Below are 14,923 nucleotides of genomic sequence, written 5' to 3'. Positions count from 1 at the left end.
GCATCAAAAACGAATTTGATTTCTGAAATTTCATGGGGTGTCCCCTTTGAAAAAAAATTTAGTTCCGGCTTATATGGGAATTTCATATGTGACCGGATGGATTAGTCTATATTTCCGGACGCATCCAAGCGATCCGTACGAAATTTTATAGACATCTGTGGGGATACTATAGCTATCATTTGGGACAGTGTTTGTGAAAATCGGCCCAACCATTTCCGGGAAACTGATGTGAGTACGTCAATTTTGAAAGATGGCCGCTTTTCCCGGGCACTTCCGGAACCGTCTATGGTGGTCAATGTAGTCAACGAAAGTTTGGTTGGCCGTCGATGACCTAGAACAGCAAATTTAAGTTGTTTGAGAGACATTTTAGCGAAATTTTTACCTTTTTTGCTTTCATCGGAGTATCGATTTGAATCGCAATTTGCTATGTGATCGCACGCCACAACCTGTAACTCCGGAACCGGAAGTCAGATCGGGATGAAATTAAATAACCATTTACGAAGGCGCAACACCTTTCATTTGAGACTAAGTTTGGTTGAATCGGTCCAGCCATCTCCGGGAAACCGATGTGACTGTTATTCTGAATTTGGATACTTCCGCCGGGGCTTCCAGAACCGATGATGGTGGCCAATAGGGCCAAAAAGACTTTGAATGGATGTTAGTGACCTAATACTACAAATCGAAGCAGTTGTGGTCATATTTTGGAAAAATTTTCACCTTTATACATTCATTGCAGAATTTATTAAAATCGACATTTTCTGCGTGATCGTGCTCACCACCCTGTAATTCCGGAACCGGAAGTCGGATCCATCAGAAATTCAATTGCAGCCTATGGGAACGTTGTATCTTTCATTTGAGACTAAGTTTGTCAAAATCGGTTCAGCCAGCTCTGAGAAAAATGAGTGACATTTTTGGTCACATACACACACAGACGCACATACACACACATACATACATACACACATATATACACACGCTCAGACATTTGCCGAACTCGACGAACTGAATCGAATGGTATATGCCACTCGGCCCTCCGGGCCTCCGTTAAAAAGTCGGTTTTCAGAGCAATTGCAATACCTTTCTATTGAGAAAGGCAAAAATTTTACCTTTTTACATTCATCGCAGAATTCGTTAGAATCAAGATTTGCTGCGTGATCGTACGTATCACCCTGTAATTCAGGAACCAGAACTCGGATCCACACAAAATTCAACAGCAGCTGATGGACCTTCCATTTAAAATCAAGTTTGTCAAAATCGGTTCAGAAAATTCCGAGAAACCGATGTGGACAAATCAACAAATTTTGTTTTGTAACCATACTCTTCAACTCGTAATCCGGAACAAGATGTCGGTTGAAAATGAAATTCAATAGCAACCTATGAGAATAGTATACCTTTCATTTGAATCTTAGTTTCTAAAAATCGGTTCAACCATCTCCGAGAAACCGATGTGGACATTTTGTTAACAAATCCGCACATACACACACATACATACATACATACATACATACATACATACATACATACATACATACATACATACATACATGCACACATACATACGCACATACAAACACACATACATACACACAGATATTTTGCGATCTCGGCGAACTGAGTCGAATGTTATATGAGACTCGGCCCTCCGGGCTTCGGTTAGGAAGTCGGTTTTTGGAGCAATTGCATAACCTTTCTATATGAGAAAGGCAAAAGAATAGTATTTAATTACCTTAATCAGCATGAGTTCAATGTTATCTTCATGTAATTATATTTTGAAATGTTGGTGGAATGGGTTTGAAAGTGGAGGGAATGGGGGGTTAGTAGAGTGAGAGTGGAGGATGCGTCAGAAATCCTTCATCTTATTTCGGTATACGGGGTGGATGAAGGAAATGCGGGCGTGAGGGTGGTCCAAGGGGAGGGGAGTGATGAAGGAGGGAGGTGTAAGGGCAAGACGGGGGGGAGGGGCGGCGACGCAATACTCAACTGCATATTTTGCCTTCCATTTGAGACTTGGTCTGAGAAAATCGGTTCAGTCATCACCGAAGAACCGATGTGACTTTAATTGTGGAATATGCCCGGAATTCCGGACTTCCGGAATCGTCGATAGTGGACAATATATTCAAAGAATGTTTGATTGGCAATCAGTGATCTAAATCTGCGATTAGAAGTAATTTGGTGACCATTTCAATAGTTTTTAGCCTCTGAGGTATTACGATTGTACCGATTTATATGGGAAATTCCAGTGTATCCTTACTAACACCCCTGTAACTCCGGAAGCAAGAGTCAGAACAGAATGAAATTCAGCAGCAGTCAATGGCATTACTGTATCTTTCATTTGAAATCAAGTTTGTAAAAATCGGTAGAGAATTCGTTGGGGAATGGGTGTCATATTAGCTTAGGAACTTGGCGGGTTCCCCGGGGGCGTCATGAACCGTCATAGGTGGCCAATGTGGTCAAAGCTGCTTTGATTGATCATTAGTGATCCAGACCCGCAAACTAGAGTAATGTTACATCAATTTTAATATGTTTTACATCATTTGAACATCATGGTGGTACCAGTTTATATGGGAATTTGCTGTGTGACCGCACTCTTCAACCCGTAACTCCGGAACCGGAAGTCGGATCAACTAAAAATTCAATAGCAGCTTATGGGAGCGTTATACCTTTCAGATGAAACTAAGTTTGCGAAAATCGGTTCAGCCATCTCTGAGAAAATTGTGTGAGTTTAAATGACACACACACATACACACACACATACACACACACACACATACATACACACACAGACATTTGCCGATCTCGACGAACTGAATCGAATGGTGTATGACACTCGGCCCTCCGGGCCTCGGTTAAAAAGTCGATTTTTACAGTGATTGCATAGCCTTTCTTTATATGAGAAAGGCAAAAAGTGGGGACGACTTCAAGAAACTTCTTCAAAGACTTCATGTTGCTAAAATCAATATTTGTAGCTCAATCATAAATGTCCTGTTTTTGCAATAAACAGTAAAAAAAAGAGTTGTATATCATCTAAGGCTTGCGTATGATCGGACCGGTACACTTGGAATTGGAATATAATCTTCAAATTGGTTGTGACAAAAAACAGAGTTTTTCGACCACATCTTTAAATTCGCAGCCAGATCGGCTGGTTACATCTGTGCAAACCTGTCGGCACAAACAAGTTTAAATTTGTTGAACGCATCTCCACGACCCATGGCGACTTAAAATGTTTCAACCGGAAGCTGTTCGAAATCCATTTAACCTATTTATCATCCGTCAAGCTGAGTGAGTACCCGACAATAAAACATCCGGGCTTGTGTTTTGGACCGAATTTCCGAGGCCACATTTCAGTCTGAAATTCCTGAATTTGACTTTGAATGCCTTCATGATCTACTGCTGTAGTTTGCGGTCTAAAGTTCGTTAGGAATGTCACTTCAGCGGTAAAATGGTTTTGTTGTCCAAACACAAAAGAAGGCTCAGATCCCGATCAGAATACTAAAACAAAATTATAGCAGAATTAAATTTTCACAGTAAAATATTTTATAAATCTGGTCTTGTTAATAATTAACACAAGAGAAAATTGTGGTGGGTAGCCCATTGGATGAAAAAAAAACAAAACAAAAACAGGCAGGAAAAAGTTTTTTTCTCGCTCTTTTTTTTCATGGTCTGTTTTAATACGGCGTACGTTCCAGACTCGAACTTCTACCTTTAGAAGATTTCGGGGTTACTTTGTTCCAGCGCGCTTGTCGTTTGATCCATTTGGACGTTGGCAAGTCTAATGATATTTGCCGTTCTTAAATTGAAAGATTTCTGTTGTTATTACACTTATAATAAGGCGCATTTTTTTATCATACTTTTTTAACTATTCAGTTCTATAGTAAATTGAAACAAATTCTCGCAATGTATTTACGATATAATTTTATGGCACGAAGGTTTTGTGCACTTTAATTTGTTTACGACGACATTCCCATACCTCGGAAGCTGATGAGGTTTCCTATGCTTACAATAGGTTTGTTCCTATACACGGAAATCACTCCGAAGCAAAAAATACTTTTTACTCCGTTTTGCTACCTATAAAAGAAAAAAGAGAAGAGAGTACAGGAACGATTTTCTTTCTGTTTGCTCTGGAGTACCTCCACTTTCTCCTGGTATTGGAACAAAACTAATGTGCCTCATATCATATTTGATTTGATTTGGAATTTATTGGTTAGACTAATGGAAATGCCAACCATAACAGGCATTAAAATGGCATCGGTGACTACCGTATCTGGCTTATAGCTACAGGGTTCACAAACTCTACAGTAGAGCTTCATATACCAATATACGGCTTGTTTTAATGCATGATATTCGTAGTGCTTATAAGCCTTGTCAAAGCTTTTATAAAGCTTATAGACAGTTGCAAAGCTTGTATAAAGCCTATAAGCATCGAAAAGCTGTTATATAGTGAATATAATGATTGCTTTAGTGCTTAGTTGTTTCTTGGGTAGATACAGTTTTGAAATCTTTTTGTTATGATCATCTCATAGGGAAATTTCCAAAATACTTCCCAACACACCAAATCTCTAGAACGCTCACGGGAACTAATAATTTTGTCCTGTTACACTGTGCCTGTGAACCAGTCCGCATTTACAGGCAAAACCATACGGAATTTACACTAACGAGGAACGAATCCCTCTTTCAAGGAGGGTGGTGTTAAAAACTAATGTCAGATCAAGGTTTATAAACGTATTACGAACACGACAACGTTGCCTACCGTTATGACTCCTAAAAAACTGGATGGGAAAGAACACATTACGATGAAATAATTTTTGATCACGCGCAATCAATTACGGAACAAGGCTACCGCCCAAATGTACGTGTCGATTGTAGAAATTACCTATGCGGAAAACTGAAAAATTTCAACAAAATCAGCGCCCAGTGTATTTTGATTATTATAGTAATTATTAAAGCATAATCAAACTCTGATTGTGTAACCTAACTAACATAACACATCCATGCACCTTTTGAACAGACGAGGCCGCATATAGAAAAGCAAGGAAAACTAAGGTCAGAAAGCAAGCATAAAATTGAAACCAATACCGTTGTGACATCTGACACGCAACCACACAGTAACGCTAAACCAAAGCTGCTATCAAACATACGAGTTGGAAAAAACAGTAAAATGAAACAAAAATAAACAACAATGCATATGAGAAAGTCAGCTGGAAGTAGTTTGTGGAGAAGTAGAAACTTGGTACCCCGGTTCGAATACCTTTCCTTTCTGCTCCATGACGTCGTGGTAGGTGAACGTTTCAAACGGCGGTCAAAGTTTCATGAAAGTAAGCACAACAGTAAAAAAATACTCATGCAAGGAGTCAAGCTGCCATTGGATTGAACATAAAACAACGATAGTAAAATGAGGGTAGGTTTCGGTAGATCATACAGATCTACAATAAGTGAGTAAAACGTAGATTTGGAAAAAATTAAAACGTGCTTCCACCGATATATAATTTTTAAACTCATTAAGCAAAAAGAAAAACCTAATCATAATAGTAAGGATGCAAAGAGCAATACCCAAGTTCTTTGATGAGCTAGATTTATTATTCGCATGAGACATATCAGAGTTTAAAAAATAGCAGGATAGCCCCGAGAAACCAGTAACAAATTTCATCCTTCCACAGTTTAATGGATGTGATTTTGTTGAAAACGACCATATCATAAAATAATTTGGTTAGAATTCCACCAAAAAATGCGATGCTTTTTAGTTAGATATGTTGATACAACTAATGATACAAATTTCGATAGTGAATTGTCCAAACGAACTTGATCGATTTTTAAAATCGATTTAAAATTTAGGCGAATTTCTTGGATTATAGACAGTACAATCATTTAGTTGCCTGAATGTAGAAATCGAGGCGACTTCCAAAGGGATAGACGTGCGCCTGGAAGTGTTTGTGATTTTTAGGATTTGTGAAATCCGCCTAAATATTTGATCGATATAGAAAACTGAACAAGTTTTTTAAATCGTGTGAATAATTCACTTTCCAATTTAATGAACGAACCAAAAATTAAGATGCAGGTGAGATGATATCTTTGTTAATGTACGACTTTTGGTTACAGAAGCTTATTTACACAAAAACAGAAATTTTCAATTAATAAAGCATTTTTCTAGCAGTTGAAGTAGGTTTGCTTGAGTAGATAACAGTACAGCAAACGCATTATCGGTATATGCCTTTCGGTATTTTTTGTTGTGTTTCTGTGTAAAACGCACCTTTTATCGGAATCAACAAGGCAGTATGCGGGGCTGTCCGCAGTGACCACGACGTTCGTGGAAAGAGCGAGGGAACAGGACAGGAGCTGCTGGGGTGGTCTCCGATGGAACGGTATTCGATGGGGTCGGGGTAATCTGTCTGCGCGACTACTACTGGTAAGAGCTTTTCCAGAGAAACTGGACCCGACACTGCAATCGCTACCGGGAGTAGATCCGGGGTTTCGGTGCACAGCAGTCCCGTGGGAAGCAATACCGCCACCGTGCGATCGTCCACCACTGGGAAGTTTCGTACACCTGAAAGAGCCACATAACAGCTCAGCGTTTAACTTAATTGTTGAGGGGAGGGGGTTTGTTGCGAATAAACTAGCTCTTCATTACAGTTTATGAGTGAAGATTACGGCATGTGTCGCAAGAGTCATGTTTTCAACGGTAAAGGAGGCATGATGTCGATTTTATTTCGAACTGATTTGTGATGGAACTTAGTTAAAAAGTTATTTGCAATTAAAATAGCACACAGTGTCTGTTTTAAGTGCACAACAAAGCTGGGTGATGTTGATGTGCGGCAAACTGCAGTATGCTGGACAAGGAATGCGAAAGCCGCAATAGACACAAGCCGAAGAAACGTTCAACGGAAAAAATAACAAAATTAAAAACAAAAATAGTTCCATTTTATTGGTTTTTGACGTAAGTGCCAATACTTTGTTTAAGACTTTTTTGGTGGTATCGAACGGGGAAAGCAATTATGTGAAAAAAAATCCTCCCAGAGGCAGGATTCGAGCCTGCAACCCTTGGGACTCCGGCCCAATGCAGAAACCCTTATGCTATCCCTGGGTTATGATGACATCTCAGAACTAACACACGATTATCGCATTGGCGACAGTGATCGTATCCTGCCTCTAAAGCGAGAATACACACAACCGCAGCTGCCGAACGATCTAACTTGATCGATTTTTGAAATTTACTGTTCATGAGTCATTTCGTTAACTTCGCGCAAAACATTTTTTTTTTATTTCCTCCTCAACAGCTACTTTACTAGGCTATTAATTCTTAACTATAAAATCCCATTGAGATTTGTATTCGGGTGTTTGTTCCCGAAATCGTTAATAAAGTGCCATGAATTCAGGAACAATCACCTTTTTACGTTACGAAAACAGGACAATGACCATAGTTCCTGTGTTCTATAATTATGTTCAATTTCTTTTCAGTAACGCTCGCATAACGCTTTTATTAGTGGAAATATTTGATTTTGTTTGGTGAACTTCAGTTACGGTTTCCTCCATGACATTACCAAACCGGTTTTCTGTACGTGAACTAGTTCACAACTTTATTCGTAAAAACAATAATGTCATAATGTTATTCATAAATTTTGAGAACATTCCTTCTCAAAATCAAAACTGTCTGGATATTTTCTCGTCAACTATTTCACGAAACTTGGAATTTTGTTCATGAATCCATTCGATCAATATATTAGTCACAACCCAATATCCGTGATCGTAAAATAGTTCACAAAATCATGAAATCATAAATATATTCATGTATTCGTGAACCGGTTCATGATTTCTAGCGTAATAGTCACAAGTCAGAATTATAAAATATTCATGTATTCGTGAATTGATTCATGAATCCAATCATGTGACCAGGCATTGAGGAATTCGACGAAGATCCGTCCTAAAATAATTAAAATCCTTATCGACCATCTTGGATTCCTATGAAACTTTACACATATCATCGACATGGAAGACTAAACATATTTCACAATCAGTAAGATTTTTTTGACTCAAGAGCAATTTTTTAAAAGGGTGTAAACATTTCTACGTGTATTAATTTCAATTTTGTTTTGTTCGATTACTGTATTTTATACAGCAAAAGTTTCTGAGGACGAGTTTGAGAGAATGAATATTTATGTGCGAAAAAAATATACACTGAAAAAAAAATTTGTGTCATTTTTCACAAAAACAAAAATTTGTGTTGAAAATTTAAATTGTAAAACCTATTTTTTTCTATTTTTTTATATTTTGTCAATAAAAACCAAAAGAGAAACGAAACATTTTGAATGTGATTGTATGATGGAGAACTTATCGGTAAAAAAAAATTTCTGGTAGCAACTTTATACATGTTTTTAAATTTCATGATAATTGACATACAAAACTATTGCAGAATAAAATTCTTAGTCTTATTTTAAATCAAAATGTGTTTAACAAAAAATTTCCAAAATGCGATAGTTTTCGAGACATTTGAAATTTTGTTCCAACAAAAACAGTTAATTCGGGTAAATATGCCCTTTTTAAAAGTTATTCGCGTTACCCCATCATAAAATGTCAAAAATCTAATGTTTATCGTTTTGAAGACGTAAAATAAACTTTTTCAGTATATTTGGATCATGGAGAAGCTTTCAATAAAAAAAAATTCCTAACAACAACTTTTGACATATTTTAATAATTCATACTATTTGCAGTAAAAAAAACAATTTTCTTTTTGAATATGATTATAAACGCTATTTTAAATTAAAATGCTAATAACAAAAATTTTCTGAAATGTAGTAGTTCTCGAGATATTTCAAATTTTGTTTTAGCAACATGATTCGTTTGTTTTATTACGACTTTTTCAGAAGTTATTCGCGTTTCTCCATCAACAATAATAACTTTTTCAAAAGACCCATAACATTTCCTGTAACTTTCTCTTTGACATCAAGGTGATATTGCAAACCATTTGAAAGCTATACGAAATCAATCAAAATACTATTCAACCATAGGGTCTTATGACTAAACTAAATAGTTCGATCATATTTTGGTTGTTTTCGTATAGCGTTCAAATGGTTTACAATATCACCTTGACGTCAAAGAGAAAGTTACAGGAAGTGTTACGGGCCTTTTGAAAAAGTTATTATTGTTTCCGGAGAAACACGAATAACTTCTGAAAAGGTCGTAATAAAACAAAAGAATTATTCATCTCGTCAGTAACTAGCACCATCTGGGTGTCTAGTTAGACGATGTATCTAAACTAGTACCCAAATTAGCACTAGTTAGACACAAAAAATTCCAAACAATTCACACGACATATGTGAACGCCTAAAGCCACATGTCCCAAGTGATGTCCCGGGAAGCAAATATAGCTCTGGTTTGCTGACGAGAAAGCGAAGACGAACTCTTGTCTTTTGGTTCAAGAAACCAAACGCCTGGTATTATGCAATAAAATTGGACTAAACCGTTTTGCGCGTTAAGGGCACAAGACCTAATTTTAATTAAGTTTTGTTTTTTTGTGTTTCGAATTCATCTCGTCAGTAACTAGCACCATCTGGGTGTCTAGTTAGACGATGTATCTAAACTAGTACCCAAATTAGCACTATAACTAGTGCTAATTTGGGTACTAGTTTAGATACATCGTCTAACTAGACACCCAGATGGTGCTAGTTACTGACGAGATGAATTCGAAACACGAAAAAACAAAACTTAATTAAAATTAGGTCTTGTGCCCTTAACGCGCAAAACGGTTTAGTCCAATTTTATTGCATAAAAGAATTATGTTGTTAAAACAAAATTGGAAATATCTCGAGAAGAACATTTCAGAAAATTTTTGTTATTACTATTTTGATTTAAAATAGCGTTTAAAATCATATTCAAAAATAAAATTGAGGTTTTTACTGCAAATTGTATGAATTATTAAAATATGTCAAAAGTTGTTGTTAGGAAATTTTTTTTATTGAAAGCTTCTCCATGATCCAAATATACTGAAAAAGTTTATTTTACGTCTTTAAAACGATAAACATTAGATTTTTGACATTTTATGATGGGGTAACGCGAATAACTTTTAAAAAGGGCATAATTACACGAATTAACTGTTTTGGTTCGAACAAAATTCCAAATATCTCGAAAACTATCGCATTTTGGAAGATTTTTGTTAAATACATTTTGATTTAAAATAAGACTAAGAATTATATTTTGTAATAAAATTACAGTTTTGTATGTCAAATAGTATGAAATTTAAAAACATTAGAAAGTTATAGTTAGAAAAACTTTTTTACCGATAAGTTCTCCATCATACAATCACATTCAAAATATTTCTTTTCTCTTGAGGTTTTTGTTTCTAAAATATAAAAAATTTAAAAAATCGGTTTTTTGCAATTTATATTTTTAACACAAATTTTTGTTTTTGTGAAAAATGACACATTTTTTCAGTGTATATTTTTTCGCACATAAATATTCATTCCCTGAAACTCGTTCTCAGAAAGTTTTGCTGTATAAAATACAGTAATCGAACAAAAAAAATTAAATGTACGTGCATTACGTACAAATGTTTACGCCCTTTTCAAAAATTGCTCTTGTATCAAAATATTGCAATTGTCAGAGAAAATATTGGAGATTCATAAACCGAACACAACTTCAAAGTTTCGTTCGAATCGACGATGGTCATATTTTGTGGTCATTGCATTTATCACTCATATGAGTAAATGTGTCCAGATAATTTACCACTCCGACAATAAAAACTAACAGTTTCAGACAAAAAAGTTATTGACACTCACACAACTTCTTCGGATAAAAAAAAACCGCCGGAGAATGAGCGAATGAGTTTATCACTGTATCCTTTTTGCGCTCGCTGCCTTGCTGGCGCTATTTCAAAATACGACAAAACAAGCCCAATGTACTTCGTCGTCGTTTTTCTTGGAAATGAAGTGTATATTTTGACACTTATTGATTTCCACGAAAATAAAATATTAAATAATTAAATTAAATTAAATAATTAAAATTAAATAATAAATTAAAATCAAAATAAAAAAAATATATATATATAAAAAACCTTCTTCGATGAGAAGGAAAAGATCTGAAAAAAAATTTATCGCATGCATTATGTCCACGTTGTTTGTGGAGACGGAGAATTTTGCGACTCAACTTATCCCGGAAAAGTTGGGCATCGGATAAGCTTCTACTCGCGTGAGTGAGAATTGCTATGCCTGCCAATGACTTAGTGAAAACCATAAAATGTTACTCATGTCACGACTTACCATCCCTAGTAACAATTTAGGTTGTAATATAGTTTTATAGACACTCATAAAACTTAGATTGCACTTATAGCGTGCTATAAAACTTCAATTGTTACTTGGGATTCGTTCTCGTGAAATGGTTCACAAAATCATCAAATATTCATATCTTCGTGAGTTAGTTCACGATTCCTAATATATTAGTCACGATCGAATATCCGTAGTCGTGAAAGAGTTTACAAAATCATAAAATATTTGAACTGGTTCATGATTCCAAGTATAAATCACGACCATTCGTAATCGTGAAAATGTTCACGAAATCTTAAAATATTATTCAGGTATTCGTGAACTGATTCATGATTCCTAGTGCAATAGTCAAGTCTGACCATTCGTGCTCGTCAAATAGTTCACAAAATCATGAAATATTATGCATGGATTCGTGAACCGGTTCATTATTTCTAGTACATGATTTGCGATCTATTTTGCGTGCTTGTGATATTTAGAAGATATCCCTAATCATTTTCAATTTCATGCAACTATTCCCCAAAATTTGAAGTATTATTCGTGGAATCATTTTTGTTCCATGTAATAGTAATAAGTAGCAGCAGTAGATATAAGAATACAATTAGAAGAACATTGTTATTCATTTGATAAAGTTTAGTGTGATGTCTGGACAGAAAACGAAAAGGGCGCTAAGCACCACAAATTTTGTTCGTGATATAGTTAGCAGAACAAGATATCGCGAATCAGTCACACTTTTATGACGCCTTTCTCTATAAAAATCGCCGATACTCCCTCTTGCTCTATATGGCCATGAGGCATGGACGTTGAAGGACGCAGACTATCGAGCCCTTGGTGTATTGGAGAGAAGAATTCTCCGTTTAATACTCGACTGCACAGTAGAAAATGTTGAATGGCTCGGACGCGTGAATCACAAGTTGTACCAAGTATACAAACATATTGACAATGGACAGCTGGTAAAACACGGCAGACTGTAGTACAAATGTCGAGAGACCAGGCTGCGTGCAGTCGCTGGTTGTGTGCAGTTGAGGAATATGCGTGTGCGGCGGCTGTTCCAGAGAATAGAAAACCAGCGGCACAAGATCGAATAACCTGACCACGATAATGATGGTGATTGAATAGAACTAACCAGACTTCCCATTAACGTCAACAAGTTTACACCTGTGCACAAAATTTCGTGCACGCGCTCAACCTCAAACATGCTTCGTCTCGATGTACAGGTTCGCCTCGAAAATCGAACCCAAGCGAACGATGTACAAACTCTAGTTCAAACATTCGCGAACGTACACCGGGTGCGTACACACGAACGATTCGCACAAGGCCAAAAGGGTCAACGTTAGTGATGATGAGAGTGAGATAGAAAAAAAAACTGGTGCCACGAACCTATGTGTACGCACACCGTGTACGTACATGGGGTTCGGTTGCGCAGGCGAATATGCACTCGTTTAGGTACGAAATAGCATATTTGAGTTCATACACGTGGGTGGGTTCAGTATGAGCACAGAACCAGAGTGAATATTGTGTACGTCTGGAACTAACTTTGAGGCCCATGGAAAGTTGCCATATTCTCTTTGAATTTAACTTCCTCTTCTAAAAAAATAAATTGTCATGAAAAGGGCGCCATCTAGATTTTATGTCAACCATCTTGAATTTTTCTTGAATTTTTTACTGCTAGTCAACGCCCTCATAAAAAATATGGATATTGCATGCTAGCAGTAAGCAGTCATCAGTAGACCATCATTTTATTATTGTTCCACAATCTTAGAATTGGCGGCAAACATCGATTTTCGTCCTCTTGAAACCATCGCTATATACAAAAATTACATGATTTAAGGTCATAAATCGTCATGAAACTAACGCCACCTTGAAATTCAAAATAGTGACTGAAACGTCATCAAAAGGTAGTACTTTTAGTTTTTTAAGGTAAGTGCGTCATATTGGGTTTTAAAATGACGACAGAAATAATTTGAAAATAAAAATTTGCATTATGCACGGTTTCAGATGATACATCGTCACGAAAAGTCCATCATCTATAAGTTAGGTCCGCCATCTTCGATTTCACCTCGACATCTTTCTCATACTAGAAACACACATCTTGCATGGTTTCAGATTATAGAGGGTCTGGGTCATTTGGTATAAAGTCATTTAGCATAAAGGACATTTGGCATAACGGTTATTTGGCATAAATGAAAGCTTTCAAATTTCACCATAGTCGAAAATTTTCCATGCTTGTGGAACATAATTCAGATATATTTGGCAGGACTGAACACTTCATACTGTTAGGTGTCAGATGTAAACAAACAGTGTTGAGTAAACGAAAAGAGCAAACGGTTTGACGTCCTTGTTTTATTGCGCGCAGGGGCAATGGTTAACAGATATAATTCGGTCGGCAAATGTGTCGGAAAGAACAGTGTTTCATATATATCAAAAAGGAAGGCGATATTTTTGAATGTAATAGTTTACAATTTAATTTTGAATGAAATAATTTACAGTTCTTATATGTTACTATGTTGTTATAATAGAAAATAAACCAGATTTATAGCAAATATGACTAACTGGCAAAATTTATCTAAAATTAGGGGCTCTAAAAAGAATTGTGGTCTAAACCATTAGATAAATGAATTCTACCAAATATTAGGTTATTCAATGCTAAAACACACAATATATGTTCACGAAACCCAAAACAGTTCAAAAATTTGACTATCATGCTCCAATTACACAAAAAACCAAGATTCATAAAAGTTCATTCATACAAAGAAAAACACTACCGAAGAAGAAAAATGTTGAATTCATAGGAGTACGAAAAACGATACATGCTTAAAAATAGTCTTACAGTGAAAACGGTAGTAAATAACGTTCAACATATCCTTTTTGTTATTAGCACAGAGGAAAATAGAACAAAATGAGGGGTATAGGCACAAACAACAGCATACACTACACTATCAGCGACTAGAATGTTTGCTGGAAATGTTATAAGAACGGCGATTGGCGGGGAAAATACATCTCTAGCTAACCTACCATATAAGCTGCTTTGTACTTACTTGATACACGAACAGGGCACTTTCAGCGCGGGATCAGTAATCTCCCACACAGAGTTAGCATTCCCATCGACCGTAGCCGACGACGACGACGATGAACTGATGTCATTGATATTGTTACTATTGGTTGCCGAGGATGGATCCTTTGGTTCCGATTTGATAGTGATCCCACCGCTCTCACCATTCGCCGAACCGGGCGATTGCTGGGGCGGAGGGATAACCGGTGTCGCGTGCATTATACAATCCTGCCAAACCCGTTCCGGCAACAGGATGGCAGCCGAATTGTTGATCATGGCGGAGGACATACTGTTTGGATTGCCGAGATCGTTGGAGGGTGATTCCGGCACAGTCAGCGGTGGGTTCATGGGCGGTCTGTTGTCTCGATTATTGTTCATGCAGCTGCCGTTGCCGTTATTGGTATTGTTGCTACTGGTGCCAGCGTGCATGGGACTGAGCATACCGAGCGAATTGTTGTTCATCAGCGAACTGGAATCGGTCGCAGCCAGGGGAGCTGCATGAGATGCGGTTTTGACGGAGTTCGGTGGTGACTGGATGGAACCGTTCGGGGCGGATGGTGACCAATCGTCGATGTCCGTCACAAGGACGTACTTGGACGGGTAACGCATTTTTATTCCGCCTGAGAAA

General features: G+C 36.9%; 1 protein-coding gene across 3 annotated transcripts in view; it reads right to left on the bottom strand.

Annotated features, from left to right (window-relative positions):
* Positions 1 to 14,923, bottom strand: part of LOC131690399 (mediator of RNA polymerase II transcription subunit 13) — a 172,662-nt gene that overhangs the window by 24,220 nt on the left and 133,519 nt on the right. For 2 of the 3 annotated variants that reach the window (XM_058976129.1, XM_058976130.1), the window contains exons 6-7: positions 14,282 to 14,915; positions 6,245 to 6,538 (exon numbers count right to left, since the gene is read on the bottom strand). In XM_058976129.1, the coding sequence (XP_058832112.1) occupies positions 6,245 to 6,538; positions 14,282 to 14,915 (928 nt within the window). The remainder of the gene's footprint in view (positions 1 to 6,244; positions 6,539 to 14,281; positions 14,916 to 14,923) is intronic. The other variant, XM_058976131.1, reaches the window with a different exon arrangement.

This window comes from Topomyia yanbarensis, chromosome 3 (genome assembly GCF_030247195.1).
Source record: "Topomyia yanbarensis strain Yona2022 chromosome 3, ASM3024719v1, whole genome shotgun sequence".
NCBI lineage: Eukaryota > Metazoa > Arthropoda > Insecta > Diptera > Culicidae > Topomyia > Topomyia yanbarensis.
This window is presented reverse-complemented; position numbering and strand designations above follow the sequence as displayed.